The sequence below is a fragment of the Chanodichthys erythropterus genome, chromosome 17, assembly GCF_024489055.1.
Source record: "Chanodichthys erythropterus isolate Z2021 chromosome 17, ASM2448905v1, whole genome shotgun sequence".
Taxonomy (NCBI): domain Eukaryota; kingdom Metazoa; phylum Chordata; class Actinopteri; order Cypriniformes; family Xenocyprididae; genus Chanodichthys; species Chanodichthys erythropterus.
This window is the reverse complement of record NC_090237.1, coordinates 40,456,728-40,476,128: the sequence shown is the minus strand read 5'-3', so window position 1 is coordinate 40,476,128 and position 19,401 is coordinate 40,456,728. Positions and strand designations below refer to the sequence as shown.

General features: G+C 39.0%; 2 protein-coding genes across 10 annotated transcripts in view; one reads left to right on the top strand and one right to left on the bottom strand.

Moving 5' to 3' along the window:
* Positions 1–18,680, top strand: part of LOC137005469 (P2X purinoceptor 4a-like) — a 37,609-nt gene extending 18,929 nt beyond the window's left edge. Inside the window, exons 4-13 of one of the 8 annotated variants that reach the window (XR_010892249.1) lie at positions 3,081–3,153; positions 3,249–3,345; positions 3,457–3,537; positions 3,696–3,837; positions 5,097–5,227; positions 5,505–5,611; positions 5,741–5,806; positions 5,983–6,060; positions 6,280–6,303; positions 18,494–18,680. Coding sequence is in view for 4 of the 8 variants with exons in the window: in XM_067366410.1 (XP_067222511.1) it covers positions 3,081–3,153; positions 3,249–3,345; positions 3,457–3,537; positions 3,696–3,837; positions 5,097–5,227; positions 5,505–5,598; positions 5,741–5,806; positions 5,983–6,060; positions 6,280–6,285 (768 nt within the window). In the remaining 4 variants the exon portion in view is untranslated. Of the gene's footprint in view, positions 1–3,080; positions 3,154–3,248; positions 3,346–3,456; positions 3,538–3,695; positions 3,838–5,096; positions 5,228–5,504; positions 5,612–5,740; positions 5,807–5,982; positions 6,061–6,279; positions 6,304–6,684; positions 6,796–10,940; positions 11,078–18,488 lie in introns of those variants that run through there. The other 7 variants (XR_010892248.1, XR_010892250.1, XR_010892247.1 and 4 more) reach the window with 7 other exon arrangements.
* Positions 13,963–16,034, bottom strand: wdr53 (WD repeat domain 53). 2 transcript variants are annotated; one of them, XM_067366414.1, is made up of 3 exons: positions 15,892–16,034; positions 14,944–15,438; positions 13,963–14,568 (listed from the first exon to the last, which is right to left on the bottom strand). In XM_067366414.1, exons 2-3 carry the CDS (start codon positions 15,430–15,432, stop codon positions 13,963–13,965), a joined length of 1,095 nt encoding a protein of 364 aa, XP_067222515.1. In that variant the 5' UTR covers positions 15,433–15,438; positions 15,892–16,034. The 2 variants fall into 2 exon arrangements, with proteins under 2 accessions (XP_067222515.1, XP_067222513.1); XM_067366412.1 differs by having other exon boundaries at positions 15,763–15,896.
* Positions 18,681–19,401: the final 721 nt, after the last annotated feature.

Below are 19,401 nucleotides of genomic sequence, written 5' to 3'. Positions count from 1 at the left end.
CCATCTTAGCAAACTCCATGCAGGCTTTGATGTGTCTTGCACTGAGTAGAGGCTTCCGTCGGGCCACTCTGCCATAAAGCCCCGACTGGTGGAGGGCTGCAGTGATGGTTGACTTTCTACAACTTTCTCCCATCTCTTGACTGCATCTCTGGAGCTCAGCCACAGTGATCTTTGGGTTCTTCTTTACCTCTCTCACCAAGGCTCTTCTCCCCCAATAGCTCAGTTTGGCCGGACGACCAGCTCTAGGAAGAGTTCTGGTTGTCCCAGACGTCTTTCATTTAAGGATTATGGAGGCCACTGTGCTCTTAGGAACCTTAAGTGCAGCAGAAATGTTTTTGTAACCTTGGCCAGATCTGTGCCTTGCCACAATTCTGTCTCTGAGCACTTCAGGCAGTTCCTTTGACCTCATGATTCTCATTTGCTCTGACATGCACTGTGAGCTGTAAGGTCTTATATAGACAGGTGTGTGGCTTTCCTAATCAAGTCTAATCAGTATAATCAAACACAGCTGGGCTCAAATGAAGGTGTAGAACCATCTCAAGGATGATCAGAAGAAATGGACAGCACCTGAGTTAAATATATGAGTGTCACAGCAAAGGGTCTGAATACTTAGGACCATGTGATATTTCAGTTTTTCTTTTTTAATAAATCTGCAAAAATGTCAACAATTCTGTGTTTTTCTGTCAATATGTGGTGCTGTGTGTACATTAATGAGGAAAAAAAATAACTTACATGATTTTAGCAAATGGCTGCAATATAACAAAGAGTGAAAAATGTAAGGGGGTCTGAATACTTTCCTTACCCACTGTATATATATATATATATATATATATATATATATATATATATATATATATATATATATGTATATATATATATATATATATACACACACATATATATCATATTACTGTTACATGTACTGTGTCCTGTGAACTAGTTTTTCCCCAGTCTGTCTGATTAGTTCATTTGATCCACCTGTGTCTCGTTCATTATCCCATCACCTTGTTTAGTTCCTTTGTTTAGTCTATTGTATTTATATCCTTTGTTTGCCCTTACTCTTCGCCCGTTCTCGTTTATGTTTACACGTGTGTATGCTGTCTCACTCTGCTTGGAATTAAAGTATTGTTATATTTGTCATCTTCATCGTTGTTGTGCTTGTCCCTACAACCACACGTAACAGAAGAACGGACCAAAACAGTTTTTTCTTTGGCGGCGTTTTACTTCAGTTTTTATTTTTTGTTTTTCCTTCATGGCTCTACCCGCAGTCCAGCTCCTCTGCCTGGAGCAGGGAGACTGCTCGCTGGAACAGCACACCAGTGACTTTCTCCAGCTTGCGTGCCTGACTCACATCCCGGACCGCTCGCTCTGTATTTACTATCATACCGGCCTGAGCGAGCGGTCCAAGGCACGCATTCCAGCGGGCGGTCCAACTGAGGATTTCGCCGCATACGTGGAGTGGGTGCTGATAAACAACAACTCTCCGTTCACCATCGGCCCTGCTGAGGACGACACCAGCACCACTCCACATCCAGAGACCAACCATCCGCCATCGACTACGTGCACGATGGAGAAACGAGAGCCCACCGCAGACCGCGGAGATCAACCTGCCGGGACGATTGAGACCGAACCTGAAGAGAGGACGGAAGGAGTCGTCACCCCGGGATGTGAACCGCTAGGTGTGTCTGACCAGGTGCGTGAGTCCGCTACATCGTGTGCTGTCGAGGGAGTGTTAGTGGAGTTCGAGGGCTGGGAAGAGAGCCCCGACCACAACATCAACACGGCGGATGGCATCGTCATGTCTACAGGAACGTTTCTGGATTTATTGGATGTGTTTGAGGAGGTAAATTCCCCTTGTCTTGTTTCCCCGCTGGTCCCGTCCAGCTCAGAACTGTCTGTCTCCCCGCTGGTCCCGTCCAGCTCAGAACTGTTTGTGTCCCCGCTGGTCCCGTCCAGCTCAGAACTGTCTGTCTCCCCGCTGGTCCCGTCCAGCTCAGAACTGTTTGTGTCCCCGCTGGTCCCGTCCAGCTCAGAACTGTCCGTGCCCCTGCTGGTTCTGTCCAGCCCTGTGTTCCCTCCCAACCTCCCTCTCCCGCCTCCTCAAACCATCTCATCTCTGCTTCCCCTGGTACCCTTCAGCCTCTCATCAACTCCATCACGTAAACGCATGGATCCGACTCGACGCTTCAGGCCACCAGTGTCACCGTGGACTGAGGTTCTCCTGGCTCCGCCTCCAGCCTTCAAGTCCAACACTCCACCGCGGCCTGTCGACGCTTCGCCTTCGCCGTGGCTCCTCCCTCCCTCGGCTCCTCCGGATACCTTCAGCCTCAAGACTCCACCGGGCTCCCTCGTCCCACAGGCTCCGACTTGGTCAGACGTCGTCCAGCCTGCACCTACGGTTTCGCCTGGCTCCTCCTTCCCCCCGTCTCCTCCTTCGTCCTCGGTCGCACCGCCTCCATCTCAGTCTTCAGGTTCCCGGATTCCACCTCGGATGCTCGTCGTCCCGGCTCCAGCTCGGTCTCCAGATCCAGCAGTGTCGGTTGGGCTCTCCGGCATTCCAACTCCACCTGGATCACCATCATCGGTGGCTTCTCCATCGGCCGTCCCCAGGGTGGCGCCTCTCATCTCCCCACGATGGTTCTTCCTGTCCTCGACTCCACCCTGGGGCCTCATCATGGTTGGTCTCTGGACCAACATCTGGCTCCTCCTGCTCCAGGCTTCCCCTTGGCTCCTCCCACCCTCCACTCCCCCCTGGACTATTTTTGTTTTCTATGGACTCTTGTTTGTTTTTTCCTTTGCCCTTCGCCCTCCTCCAGAGCCTGTCTGATTAGTTCATTTGATCCACCTGTGTCTCGTTCATTATCCCATCACCTTGTTTAGTTCCTTTGTTTAGTCTATTGTATTTATATCCTGTGTTTGCCCTTACTCTTCGTCCGTTCTCGTTTATGTTTACACGTGTGTATGCTGTCTCACTCTGCTTGGAATTAAAGTATTGTTATATTTGTCATCTTCATTGTCGTTGTGCTTGTCCCTACAACCACACGTAACAATTACTTAGTATTGATTTTAATTTTACTTAGTATCCAACCCTGAAATCCATTTGCACATCTGACCTGAACTGCACCAAAGGCTTTAAATATGCTCAAGGGAATGGTATGGCTCAATATTTATACAAAATACAAAATAATAATTTTTTTTACAACTTGAAATCTATGCAGTACCACTATTTAGACTTGCCTCTGTTTTAGGTGTTCAGACAGGTAGATGTGTCCATTACTCAGACTCAGTGAAGACATGTGAGGTGTCAGGTTGGTGTCCTGTGGAGAAGAATGTTGAACCTCCGAAGTAAATCTCCCACCACACACCATCTCAAACTAAAAAAAATACTTGTTGAAACTGGTTTCTTTCAGCAATAAAGTTATTCATAATATTTGTGTGTTTGCCCTGAAATCACAGTCCCGCACTTCTGGCAGATGCTGAAAACTTCACGATATACATAAAGAATAATATTCAATTCACTGAATTTAACTTCAGCAAGTACGTTCCTCACAGATCATCTTTATCTAACACATATTTTAAGCATAGTTTTCTTTTGTATCATTTTTATAACTACAAACTGTGTAAAAATTAAATGTATTAATGTTACTTAATAAAGTCAGTTAATATATTGTTCCTTATTTCTTAATTTCTTGCAGAAGGAATATCCTACCAAACATGAGCCGCTCCTACTTGGACAATTGTGTGTTCCACAGAAATAAGGACCCTAACTGCCCAATTTTCAGAATCAAAGATATTTTTGAAGAGACTCGAGAGGATTTCCAGACCATGGCAGTCCATGTCAGAAACATATTTTTTGTTTATTTGACATTGATTTCATCATGAATAAGCTTTAATCCCCTTATGATACTGATACTGTTACAGTTTTTTACAATCACTTTGCTACTATTTTCAGAACATTTTTCAAAACTCTAGACACAAAACTCAAAACGGTTATCACTTGTAACAGGCTGTCTAGTGTTCAAAACATTGCATTGTGCATTCACATCTTTAAAGCAATCTTGCACTTGCACAATCATTGGTTCAAAACACAAATTTACTGTGAAATACCATTGTTACATAACTATAGATCACCCACACACAAGCAACCGATAGTTTCACTGTGTCATTGTTCGTACAATCATTAAATATTGTAGAACAAAATAGGTGATACAGGCTTCATTATGGAACTACATGTACTCTGTAAAAGTACTGCAGTAGTAGAGAGAATACTACAGACACAGTGAAAAATGACATCATGACATCAAGGTTCTGAAAATAGTAGCAAAGTGATTGTAAAAAACTGTAAATCAAAATTAAGTAAGTTTTTCCTGAAAACAAGAAAATAATTCTTATTTGTCAAGAAAATGCTTCTTGATTTAAGAACTTTAAGATATTTTGACTAGAAACAAGACAAAAACTCTAAGTAAGAACAGCATTTTTTGCAGTGTGAGAAGGTGGTACAGTATTTGGGGCCATAGACACAGTGTCTGATGAAGCATTATGATAAAATATTAGGCTACATCCATGGATATTGTAGTCTAATTGGTTCATGCTCCATGCTAATTGGTGACAATGAATCTCTTTAACCTGAAACTTTCATGATTTACAGTAAACATGGAAGATTGTTTGTCTGTTTCCATACAACTATACATTAAGAGTAATGCAACAGTTACTTATCATTTTGAGCAGTTGTATCAATTGATAGTTAGATCATTGTAAGGAAATGAATAGACACTCATTTGAAATGTAATGTGTGAATTGCCTTTTGAAATAGTAGTAATTTGATGTTAAGTTGTGTCATATTGAACAGGTGATTTTTGTTGAATGAACAAATGATCTAAGTTTCATGTGTATTATATCCAAGCAATTGAGAAAAGGGTTAGAGTTTTGAAAAATGTGCATTTTGATCATTGGTTGTGAGTTTTGTGTCTAGAGTTGTGAAAAATGACATCAAGGTTCTGAAAATAGTAGCAAAGTGATTGTAAAAAACTGTAATGAATATGTGTGTTTTGTTGCTGTAGGACTGACTGACATTTTTGGGTGTTTTCTGTGCTCAGGGCGGAGTAATGGCAGTGCAAATCCAGTGGGATTGTGACCTTGATAAGGGCTTGTGTGCTCCCCAGTACTCTTTCCGTAGAACAGACAAGAAGGACCCAAAAAGTAGTGAAACCCAAGTGCACAACTTACGGTAACAGGTGTTTGTACTGTAAATTTTTTAGGGCCTGCCCAATCGGCCCATCGATGGGAAGAGTGGGGTGAAGGGAAGGAAATGTAGATTAAGACAATACTAATGAGGTGATCGACTCAGTGTGATTGTGTTTTAAATAGGGATGCTAATTTTGCAAGAGAGAGTTCAAATGCTAATTTCAGTAACGTTGTTTGTACTAGTAACTAGTAAAGATGATTTCTCAGATGAAGTGAACAAATGTTGCAAATAAATGAGTGGTTTTGTGAAATCTTGACAGATTTGCTAAATACTACAAGAACAGTGATGGTAAAGACACCAGGACCCTGTTCAAGGCATATGGCATTCGTTTTGATGTTCTGGTTTATGGTGAGGTGAGTTTTCCAAGTAAGGAACCTTTGTTAATGATGTGAAACTTGTTCACACCTAACAGTTACATTTTCAGAGAGCAAAACCAAAGTTGTTTAAGATATATGTACATGAAGTTATTTTATTGTTTTATTTTTTTTTGTACAGGCAAAACAATCAGACTTTTTAATAACAATTTTCAACGTGGGTGCACTCTTATCGTATGTAAAAGTGGTAAGTACATCTTTTGTAGAAGGAAATTTAATATTTAAGGTCCAAAAGAGGAGGCACAAGATCTGACGTTTGTTCAAATATATTGAAAAATTATATATAGTCCATTAAGTAAAAAAAAAACAAAAAAAAAACTGATGCTATTCTTTTTTTTTTATTTTTTCTCTGGGCCACTGAAGGTGGATTTTATTATTGATAAGATTTTTCTGTGTGTGGACAAAGAATACAAAAAGAAGAAATTTGATGAACATCAACTTGTGAGTATTTAATTTCTCACTCAATTTACAAATACAGAATGAATGAATGTTAATACACTGTGTATAACACTGTGTCTACACTATAGACCTACCAACCTACACAGTGTTAGGCTGCCAATAGATTAAAAAGTTTAATTGTGATTAATTGCACACTTATCGTGAAATTAATCGTAGATCATTTGTCTTGTTTTTTTTTTTATCATCATTTGCTATATCCAGCAATGATGTCCATCAAATTGAAGGGTGAGTCTCAAAAAACCTATGTTTTCTGCAAGCTTTTTTCGTTTTTACTCTCTTTATTTTTATTGTATAGAGATTGTATTTGTAACTGCCTTAAATGATCATTAAAGAGTAATAGTACAAACAATAATGAACATAAATAATAATAATAATAATAATAACAGTGATACAGCAAAATTAATATACAATAATAATAAAAAATGCAATAGTTAAATGACAATGTTAATATATATAGTGAGAAAAATAGTTGGACACCACAATCAAAGAAGTAACAATGATACAACAATAAGCAACATAAATCCTACATATTTACATATGTTAAAAACTGCATCAGTTTTCGTTGCAGTCATCATAAAATTCCAACAGTTTGTTCTGCACTCCTAGGTCGGGTGTGTAATATCTTAATGCTAACGGGAATAACTTGGTTGTTCCATGGTTTGATGCATCAGACGCAACTGAGAAGGTGGAAGAGAATCCGGTCTATCTGCAATCATTGGCGTATTTAACTGTTTCAAGCATGTTTCTAAAGATGCTGGTGCAAGCACACCTGTAACAATGGATGCACTTTTAGTTCTTCCACAAGCAAGCTTCTTTGCTATTTTTGAATCAGGGAAAATGACCGGGGCTAGTTTAGTAGAACAGTCGCATATATATTTCTGTTTTTTTCAATGTTTTCCCGCTCTGGCTAGAACCATAGACTGTAAAAAAAATATGGACGTAGTGTCCGTGACGTCACCCATAGAGTTCTGAACAGCAGTTTTGAAGCAAAAATGAGGCCGCGGCCATCTTAGCTTAGCCTGACTACGTCAGACTTCCTACTTCCGCTCAATTTCATTTCGCTTCTGTACTCAGTCTGAGACAGCGTCAGAGCTTTCTGTTTACCACCAGTCTGGAAACAGCCGGGCCAATCAACGAACAGAGGGCGGGCTGAGAGCCGTGATGTAGATGTTAAGCGCCGAGTCTTACATTGTAGGTTAGAGAAATCGAAAACCGAACGCGGAAATGGCTGAGACACGGGATGCAGTTCGCTCGGTTATGGAGAACATTCAACTCAAACTGAAGCTAGCTGTGTTTAAAAGATCTAATCCTAAGTTTGACAGTTGGCTACAAATATTTTCTTGTTTCACTCTGTCAAAAATAAGTTTAGAGCCCGTGATTGTACCGTGTATGCGTAGATTAACTTTGCATAATCTGCAAAAGTCGTTTACAGCCATGTTCACTCCGGTATAGACCTTTTTCACAAGAATCGGAAATCACGTGACGCAGGGTAAAGTTAGTTCCGCTATGCGTCTACGGCTATTACATTGATATGCTCTTTTCTCAAATATCGCTTCTTACCTTTTCTGTTTTGTCTGTTTTCCAAATAGCTTTTGTATAATCTACAAATAAATTATTTTCTACTTGTTTGTAGCTTATACAGCCACTCAGACCGTTGATCGAATTTACCGGAAGATGGATTTATATCACCAGCTGTCATACAGCAAAGGCTATGCAGCTACGCATTCAGCAATTTCCCAGATCGTATTACGTACTACGAACATTTATATAATTTAGTAATTAAAAAAATTAACTCCCAATATATACTTTAATGTGTTATATAAAGTCGTGAGATACATAATATTGTCGTGAGTTTAATAGCTACGTTTTAAAAAATATATAGCATGTCTCATATGGCATCACATCCCACATTCAAGCATATGTTATCATTAATCCTGATCGATTAAAGTGATTAAACTAAGACATAATTTCCAAAACCACACTGTACACAACCATCAGTCTTTGCATGTTGCAATAGCACAACAATGCTGCGCATAATACACACTTTAAGATGATGATGACAGGAAAATGAGTGAGAGATGACTGAAGTGTTTATATCCAGAAATATCATGGTGCGAGCAGTCCTGCTTCACGAATCAGAGGATCGGGCTTGTGTGATAAGGGATCTACCAGTCGATCATTTCCCCAGCACGTCGCTAAAAACACTCTATACATCTCATTATGTGCATACTATCCACCCTAAATAGTACTGAATATTAATAATGTCACATAGTATGCACGTTTAGACACAGACACTGTCTTTACAGCACATGGAGCGCGATAATGCACAGCCGCGCCAAACAGACACGAAGAATATAACCAGTTTAACCGCCATCACTTCAAATTATTTATTAAATTTAGCTCTTAATGAGAGCTCTGTAGTCTCACCAATAATTCACCAAGACCGTTCAAACATTTTCAAGACATTTAATTCGTAAAACGACTTTGATTCCCGAACTGGTTCTGATCGAGGCTATCTATCACTGTAACCGGAAAATCTTTTACACTGCGTGGCTCATTCCGGAAGCCAAAAACCCGGAAGTGTGAAAAAGGTCTATTTCGCTCGCATCATCATGTGTTTACAACAGGTTTACAATGGAAGTTCAATCATAGATTTGAGCTCGATGCATGATGCCTGTGCTTCGATGAGGCTGTAAAGGCGCATACCATACATCATAACTAAACGTATCTGATTGGCTTACAGGTAACCAATGATTTTAAACTTCAGACAATCGCCCCCTAGCGAGAGAATAAATACTTTTCTATTATGCCATTCCAGACTCTGTCTACAAAGCAAAGTGAAGTAGCAGAGTCTGGTATTACCAGGCTAATCTTAGCTGCGCGTCAACGCACTTCACTCCCGGATAACTGAAAATAGGCAAAGAGGCGGGACGTGGTTTGAGCTAATGTGACTGGTTGCTGAAACCACTCCCGCCTAGCTCGACGTGACCATGTTAGCAGTCAAAGGAGCTATCTATCTACAATCTAAAATATTAATGAAGATAAGTTTTATTATTACAAAGTTCTAAAGGTTTACTGTCAATCTACGGTGTTTTTTTAAGATATAGATAGTAAATAACAACATGGAAAATCAAATGGGATTTCATACCTTTATAATGAAATAGAGATTGCGAGATGAATCCAATCTGTGGCACTAGGGTAAAATATAAATGTCCATTGCAAAACATAAAAACAGTACTTTTTGTCCACGAAAGATTTACATTTTGTCCACTGTTTGCATCACATTTCTTCTGAATGATCTGCTCTCTGTCATCGTTCTTCAGGAAATAATGCAATCTTATGTTGTAAAACTGTATACGATCGTATCTAACAAACAAATGAGCCCTATTTTTTCAAAATAGTGCAGCGGTTTTAGTTATAATATCCAAGCAGTGCTGTCAGATTTTGATATCCTCCCGCCATTGCCATTGTAGTAAATCTCACAATCAAAACTTTCAGCCAATGCCACGATCCAACAACGTGTGTTCTGTCTCTTCTGCATGCGAGCACATGTCTGTGTAGACACACATCAATCTTGAATGTAGTGAGCCATATTTTATAATTGTATAAAATAATCGAGAAAAAAGCACAAATATGGCTGAGATGCCAAATTCAGCGGCTGGAATTAGCTGAGGTAACATGACGGCTCACAGACAGCAGTGCAATCCACCTGTCACTCAAGTGACCACGCCCTTAATTATGCAGAACTTTAAGGCTTAATATAATTTAAACGGATAAGTTATAAATTGCTCAAAAAGTTGCCCCGTGTATCAAGTCAAGTCAAATTTATTTATATAGCGCTTTTACAATTGGTAATTGTTTCAAAGCAGCTTTACATATTAGAAGCACAGAAAAAAAGGGAAGTGGTTAAAAATAAGCTGTACAAACAAGCGTGGTAATATGTAACATATACAAGATGGTGCTACATTAAGCCAATGTCGGCTGACTTCCAGGGGTGGAAAAAAAACCCTAGGAGAAAAACCCAGCGTGCTAGCACTGGGAAAAAAGTCCTAGGAGGGAAAAAAACCCTTGGAAGATATATATATGTAAATGTATATGGAGATCAAAATCTGAATTGTACATTTTTATTATAGAGATTAAAAATCGATTATATATAAATATATGTAAGCGGATACGGGGATCCTGGGCTACGTTGTAGTCATCACCTTAAGAAGCATGAAAATAATCAGATTTTTATATTGATTAAATTACATACAGAAAGCGATCAAAGTACGGTCCATCACCGTACAATGGCTGAAGCTGTCAGTCACACAGCGTGAGTTTATCTGACTTGCTGAAACTGCAGTTATATGAATGACGCTGTTACAATTAGTGATGGGCACTTTCAAATTACTGCTTCATGTAGCTTTGAAACCTTTACAAATCTTTTGTTTTGAATCAGTGGGCTTGTTCAACTTCATGCAGCGCTGCACCGAATGATCGGCGGCTTAACTTGAAGCAGTGCATGCCAGTAAGAAATTTTGTCCGACCTGGTCCGAATTAGGTTTCATGCATGTGAATTTGGCTATGCATGTGTGTGCATCATGTCTTTTGCATGAATTATTATTGAGACCATTCTGCTTCCTAACTTACACCACTGTAAATGCTCTGTGTGATAAACTCCCGTAAATTTCGTTAATTACGCAATTTCAAAGACAATTTCAACACGTTAAGGATTTCGAACTAATTGCATGCGTTAACATTGACAGCCCTAATTAAAATCAGTGATCTTAGTTGATTTTCTTTTACTGACTATTAAAAGTAGTAGTAAAGAGCTCTTACAAGGCAAGATTTATGGAACAAGAGTTATTTGTTTCATTTAGACACCCATTAGAGCACCTGATGTGGAAGAAAATGGAGCACCTGATGTGGAAAACTAACTAAAGCACCTATAACAATAAAAGTGGATGCTGTCTGCAGTTGTCAAAATCTAATAAAAATGTAACAAATGTATTCATATGCTATATTTCAAATCTTCTAAAGCCATGCAGCAGCTTTGCATTCTAGTATTTGTGAAAAGATAAGCCAGACAAGAAGAATGCTTGATAGAACAAAAGATGTTGATGACTTAAACTGGTACCACCTAAAATGCACTTTGAGCAACATGAATGTGAGTTGATGACATAATTTTAATTTTGGCAGTAACTATCTGTTCATAAATATGAAATTCCTAAAATGTAATGCTTTTAAAACTTTGAAACCTGTTTTAAAACCTTTTTTAAAAACCGATAAAACGTGTGTGTTTCAGCACTGAAATTAAGACCTATTCTGTAGTTTTCAAAAACAAAAAACAACATATAATATTTTTATTTTTTAGAAATCAAATTTGATTGGATTTGGGTCAAAGGGTCCCCCAACATTTACACAAAAAGACATTTTTAAATGTAAATATACAGTTGAAAAATCATTTAAGTCGCTGCAATATCCAAACAGTGTGCATGAATTACACACTTATAATACATATGCATGTCTTCATTGAACACTGAGTAAACCTTTATAGTGCAGGCAGAAGGATCTAAGGATTCTCAATGCCAACATGTGTGTTACTTTAAGAGAGAAGCTATACATGTGTGTTGTGCTTTCTTTTTTATAAAGTTTAATTCTATAATCATTTATAATCATTAGTCATTCATGTAGTTGTCATTTGATTTGTTTAATAATTTAGTCGTTATCATTTGACTTACATCATTTATTCATTTGTCATTTTATATTTTTATCTTTTATATTACTTATTTCCTTGCTATTGTTGTTTAATCTCATGATTGTGTTGTTTGAAGGGTTGTTTGTCTTCCTGAGGTAAGAGAATGTTTTTAATGTCGAAGGACGAGGTTGTGAAGCAGTAATTTTCCATTATTTTTCCCTTGGTATAACAACACAGTACTGGATTTGTAGAAGTCAGATGAAGTGTAACATCTAGACGGACATATGTAACTAAGATGATTCAATAAACTCTTATTATCAACACTCTCCTGCTTCTGCTCTTCTCTGGCAAACTCTCAGTTTTGGACACCAGATAAAACAAATATCTTCTGTCAATGTCTGGGTTTGGATCTGATATGATTTGGAGATCTATCTGATCTAACAGTATGAATGTAATCCAGATATCGTATATTTATCATGTTATCCTCATCATGTGTCCTATGACATCAGTTGCATCACTTGACTGTCATTCTCATGCTGTGCATCACAAGTCAAATTCTTTCACACTATATAGTTCTTGGAAAAAGTATGCCGAAAGAGTAGTATGTCCAAATTCACAGCACTAATATAAGAGTAGGCAAAAAGTACCCAGATGACCTACTTAAAGGGAGCATACAATGGACACTTTACTATTCCATGATGTTACGGGGGAGTATTTATGGAAAAAAAAAAAAAAAAAAAAACTGATGCTGGTAGGTCACATGACAATGACAACATGGTGAATGTAGTACATCCAGATTACGTTCATACCTTATAGATCAAATGTAGCACCTACTATTCAATATATCTGATTTCGGACACAGCGATGGGATAGTAAAATGTCAATCACATGCACACTTCAGAATCTCGCCGGAAGCAGTAGGTCATCCGGATACTTTTTGCCTACTCTTTTATGAGTACTGTGAATGTGGCCTAACTGTTGTTTTCCCATACTATATATTAGGGAAGTATGCATATTCTGTGCAGCCTAAAGTCTTAGTTTAGGAATATTCTACCATTCTACTATTGGAAAAAAGAATAACTGTCAACTCTAATCACATGTGCCTCATAAACCAATCACATTACAGCAATGACATCAATCAACAACAGTCAAACACTGTTTTACAGATACCATGAGAAGGGTGTAAACTGAATCATACTTGTTGATAACTTGTCTGTGACTTCTCTTATGACACAGTGATTTATTTTCATAGTAAACTCCACAATAAGCCTCTGCTCCAGCGACATCCATTAAAAACAGCCTCTGGTCTCCTCAGTCCCTGGACTGCAGCATTACTGCCACTGTTTGCAAATACCACAGAAATTAATTAAAAGCACCATAAACTGTGGCAAAATTAACTTATCTTATAAAAGAAAATCACTTTTCTGCTAACTCAATTGATGAATCCAAAATGAATGGCAAACATGTTGATGATTAGCAGACAGACTGATACGCTGTGTCTGAAACTGTGGTGCTGAACACGACTGAATGAGACTGACACAGACCCAACATACACACAGAACACCAGCTGTCAGTCAGCCTATGAGTTATGTTTTTATGACTTATTGCACTTGAATGGTCAAATACACACAAAATTATTCCAAAACATCTGGGTGTTCAGATAAATCGACTGTCTTAAGTGAATGTAAACAGTTGGAGAAGAGTATATATTGGATCCGTGCATTCGGTCTTAAAGTGACAGCAGCCTAAAATACCTGCTGACATCTGAGATCTTGTGCCTGTTTCAGACTCGAGCACGAGCTGCACATACAACTGTGTGTTCACATCTGGAGCTACGCAAGGCAAGTGTTACTTATTTAACAATGACCATAACTTTTATAAAGGTTAACAGAGGTGGGTCTCTTGTAAGAATTACAAACTTAGTTGTTGTGAAGTCTTACTTTCATAAGGCCATGCATATTTTAACCAAGTAAGAATAACCTCTAACAGAGCTGACCAAATTTGAAGTGTCACCAAAACTGTGTCACACAAGCAGGAGAAAAGCAGCCACTTGATCACAATATGAATCCCTGAAAAATTCCCAAATCAGATCAACAGAGGAGCAATAAATGCCTGAGAAAAGCATCATTTAAGCTGCAGATCTTGCTTAAGTTTACATCACTTTAATATATGTAAAGGTTTTTACAGGCTGATTCAGACGTATATTATAGTTGATCCAGAGAATACACAGATGGGCAGGAACTCTGGTCCGTCACCAGCAGACTGGGCTTTCCCTCCAGCACAGCCGGACACACCCAGTTCACCTTCTCTCCGTGCTGAAAACACTGTCTGGGCCCGATGTTTCCATGTGTCTCTGAACTAGAGGAAGCACTGCTGGCCTCCTCTTCCTGTCGTTTCTGGTTTTTGTCACTCGTCTTGGCTCTGGCTTTAGTTCTCCTCTTGTGGCCTTTAGTCTTCCTGCCATTTTCCACCAGTGGATGTTGACTGAGGTCCCAGAGAGCCACGAGGCCGTCGTTCCCTCCGGTGGCCAGCCAGTACGGGTGTGAGAGGAAGCTGATGAAGTGAGCCTGTGATGCTCCCTGAGTGTGAGCCTGGAGCGTCTCTCGCTCCCGGAGCCTGCCGTCGTCAGACACCCGCAGCAGATGGACGCAGCCGTCCTCGGCCGCACAGGCTAACACGTTCCCGCAGGACGCCACACCCACGCAGTGTGCGAGAGGAGGGTTGAACATCTGCCGAGCATCCTCCTCCTGCGTGTCCTGCAGACTGCAGCTCCAGAGCGGACGCGGCTTCGGCAGGTTCCACAGCAAAACCTGCAGCATGAGAGATGCAAATCAAACTGACTCAAACAATCAGAGTTTATATTATATTTAAAAAATATTCTGGCTCTTCCCAGCTTTATAATGGCAGTGAGATTTTGAAGCCCAAAAAAGCACATCCATCCATCATAAAAGTAATCCATACGGTTTCAGAGGTTAATAAAGGCCTTCTGAAGCGAAACGATGGGTTTTTGTAAGAAAAATATTCTGATTTTTAACTTTATAGACTATAATCACTATAATCCAGTCATTTACACAGATCAGGGGTCCCGACCTGTGTCAAAGGTTTGGAACTAGACAAGTTTGTCTGACATTCAGAACACACACATCACTACTCATCACATGATGCGAAAGCCTTCAGTGTCGCACCTGCATGTCGAGTCCTGCAGACACCAGACTCTGAGGCCTGTGAGGTCGGAAGGTCACGGACGAGCAGATGTTGTCGTGTTTGCGCAGCGTCCTGACGACTTTCTCCAGCTGTAGATCAATGAGCGTCACGGCTCCGGAGTCGTCGGCCGCAGCGAGATCACGGCCGGTCTCGTTCACAGACAGACAGTTGATCTCCTCCTCGGCCACGTCCGTCAGCTCAGCCGCCGGCGTCTTCAGGTTCCTGCAGTCCAGCACACTAACAGCGCGTCCGTGAGAGGCGTACAGCACGCAGGGAGCCGACGGCGAGAAGGCCAGGCTCGTGACGTCATCGTCCGCACTCAGGTGCAGCGTGGAGAGCGGCGAGCCGTCGTGGTTCCACAGGGTCAGTTCTCCCGCTTCTGCTCCGGTCGCCACCATGTGCTGGGATTGACAGGAGACTGCAGCACACAGCACCGCTGAGGAGTGACCGCCAGCCCACACACGGGACATCCTGACCTACACACAAATATAATGTTATTAATCAAATCAAACACAACAACCATACATTATATTTTGTAAGGTGAAAGTGAAACCAGTCATGTAATGCTCTCCAAAAAAAACTAAAGGAATCAGAAGTATCAGCACTTAAACAAGCAGAACTGAACTAGTGTGGATGAAGGATGAGAAAAACCTGACAGATCGATTCAAATAACTGTATCAGATAAAAATAAACAAATGGACTGAAACGAATATCATCCTGCATGAAGATCCATTTCTTACTAAATTACATTAATCACCATTACACTTGCACATGAATGTAATTAAAATAATATTTAATACCATTTAATCTTTTTACACGAAGGTAGTCTTTATATAGTGTTCAGTACATATATTCCTTTACACTGGAGTCAGATTTCGCTCTGTATTTTGGTGGCTTAACTATTGCTCGAATCGTCTTTTGACCATTACCTGAATCCCAAATAGCGAATTAAATCAGTTCTGCTCTTATATTGTTGTTTGTCGTCATTAGATTGCTTTCTTTTGCTCCATACAAACATCGATTATTAGATCTGTTATGTTTTGCCGTTGCTCCTGAGCTGTTTTCACGTGTCTGTCGCCTGCTGATGACGTTGCGAGGGCGTTATGTCACGCGCCTTGTAAAATTTGCTGCTGTTGAGATATATATATATATATATTGCACTGTATATGGGTGTACAGTGGTGGCCAAAATTATAAGAACAGTAAGATTTTTTTTTATGTTTTAAAATAAGTCTCTTTTGCTCACCAATTCTTCATTTATTTGATCCAAAATGCAGCAAAAACAGCAATATTGTGAAATATTTTTACAATTTAAAATAACTGTTTTCTATTTTAATATACTTTAAAATATAATTTATTCCTGTGATCAAAGCTGAATTTTCAGCATCGTTACTCCAGTCTTCAGTGTCACATGATCCTTCAGAAATCATTCTAATATGCTGATCTGATGCTCAAGAAACATTTATGATTATTTTCAATGTTGAAAACAGTTGTGTACAAATTTTTTTTCAGGATTATTTGGTAAATAGAAAGTTATAAATTGATGTAGTTGCTGTGGAGTTGATTCAACTCATCCACTAGCATGTGCCGTCATGTTCATCTTTTGTGTTGAATTGATCCTCGTTTGTGAAGCAGCCCGGCGTAAAATGACGGCATGAACAACACTCTACTACAACAACTCTTCCTCTTCTCTAAAGCAGCACAACATGGCCCCGCCCCCTTTGTTGTGTGTTCTCAGGGGCGGGTTTATGTAAATTTTGGGGTTAGCGATGTCACTAACCCAGGAAGAAGCTCGTTGTAGTCCTTAAAACATAATTTCTATAAAAGAAAATATCTCCTTTGCATTGAACTTTGAGCGTCATAACTTTGCAGATGTTGTTTATGATCAAACAGCAAGACTGCGGCCAAAATGTTTGCAAATGCGATAATTTTTTTTAAATGTGCGAGTTAAAATTTCACATGGTTGCATTGGTTCAGGGTTTTTTTGGCACCTGGAAGGCACATGATCCTCCGTTGACCCTTTGACGCGTACGATCACACCGGTGTGATTAGAATGATCAGTGCATCAAATGATCAACTGCTGAATTCAAATGTGCTTTCACGCTTTGACCGGCGCTGAGCCAGATGGACGCGCTCAGCGCTTGTCATATCATATATCATAACTATTCAGTGTTTTCGCGTTACATAAGGTTTATTTTAGTTTTCAGACATTTAAATACACATAAGTACTAGCAACACAATACATTTATAGTTTGTAAATACACACTGATGTCTGGAAGCGGCAAAAACAATCCTTTCAAATATAAAATGACGAGGTGTTTTATTCATATCAGATACACATTGTGTAGGTTAACTATAAAGTTTACTCTATTGTTCTCCCACATCGCCTGCTCACTTACGCTCATGTATTTCAGGAGAAGTGGACGAATTGACATTTTAATTCTCTGAACTGCGGCGCAAAACGCATTATAGATCATGATCATTATAAAGGTTTTTTCAACAACAAAACACTTTAACTTGTATTTGAGAATCGGAGAATCAGCAGTTGATGACATAGTCAACAAGTTTGTGAATATTTTGAATAAAAAAGTTAAAACTAAATAAATGCGGTGTATCTGCAATACAGCACTATTGTGGCTGTGGTGTGTCACGTGACAAGCAAGACACATCGCCATGGAAATAATACTTTAATACTTAAAATAATAACACCCATGGCAATAATATTTTTGTTGTATGTGTTTTATATGAGAATATTTTAGTAATGTTTTCATTTAAATGTATGCTTGTTGGAAACAATGTTCAGATTTTGCCAATATCAAGCTTTTAGTCACTGTCAATCTGTACATCAGTGCAAAACCAGCATATACAAATTAAGTGAATGATTCATCAACATGCAAAAAAAAAAAAAAAAAAGTGCAGCCAAATTGTAAGTCAGTGCAATCAACTGAGAAAGTTAGTTGCACCAGTGTGACCAATAGAAAGAATGAGTCTAGAGCCCTGAGCAACATGGAGGAAATCATAGTCAAGAACCCTTTAAAGCTAGTGATGTGAGAAAGCAAACTATATCCTCATGCAGCTGACAGAAACATAAACAAAATACATTACATTTCGGGTCTTTTTTCATCACTATTAAATATTTTGATTAGATGTTCTAAAATACAACCTCATAAAGTGTGCGTGTATGTATACATACAATATACACAATGTGTCTGAGTTCAACTATTAGTTTATTAATCGGTTATCGGCCAGCGTGGGCCAGCCTAACTTATCTGTAAATCCACTAGTGGTCGACCTCTAGTTTACACACTTAAAGATTCTGATGATGATGATGATGATGATGACTAGTTAAACAACAATTGATCATCAATGATTTCAGGGAGACTTTCTAATTAGAACAAATCGTTCATCAACTCAAGTCTCACACTGAAACTTAGATTGTCTGCAGTCGTGTTTTGCTTGCAAAGGAATATGCTTTTGAACAAATCTTTTAAGTGATTGCATCATTCTTTTTCGCCTTTATTTGGCAGGACAGAAGTATGAGGAACGGGACAGGAACCTCGACATCACTGAAGAGACATGACTGATTCTGTGTGTTTTGAAAGACTGACTTCTCACGACTGTCCCTCAGAAGTCAAACATAAATGATGTCAGATTCAAAAGAGAGTGAAACTGAAGTGCTTCTCCTCGTCCAGGTGAAGAAAGCACCTCTGCCTATAAAGATAATTTCTGATGACTGTGTTTTAACATGCACGTGCCTCACTCATTTATTTATTTTATTTTTTTTCATTTTAGACAATTTTTTTTTATTGCGTAACAAAATAGCATGAAACAGTCAATATCAAGAAAATACATGGAAGGCTCAACAGAAATTAAATTGACATAATACATAAAATTAATTAATAATAATAAAAAAATTGATTATATGATAGATTATATGATATACAATAGATTATATAATCCAAACAAATTATACAGTTTTATTGCATTTTACTGAGGGCATCTGAGAAGTAGTTTAAAGGATTAGTTCACTTCAGAATGAAAATTTCCTGATAATTTACTCACCTCCATGTCATCCAAGATGTTCATGTCTTTCTTTCTTCAGTGGAAAAGAAATGAAGGTTTTTGAGGAAAACATTGCAGGATTATTCTCCATATAGTGGACTTCACTGGGGTTCAACGGGTTGAAGGTCCAAATGTCAGTTTCAGTGCAGCTTCAAAGAGCTCTACATGATCCCAGACGAGGAATAAGAGTCTAATCTAGAGAAACCATCAGACATTTCCTAAAAAAATAAACAGTATATACTTTTTAACCACAAATCCTCATCTTGCAATGCTCTGTGATGCTCCACGCATTACGTAATCATGTTCAAAGTACCGATCCAATGTTTATATGTGAATGTGCAAAGACTAATTCAAATGGCCTTTACAAAAAAATGGTAA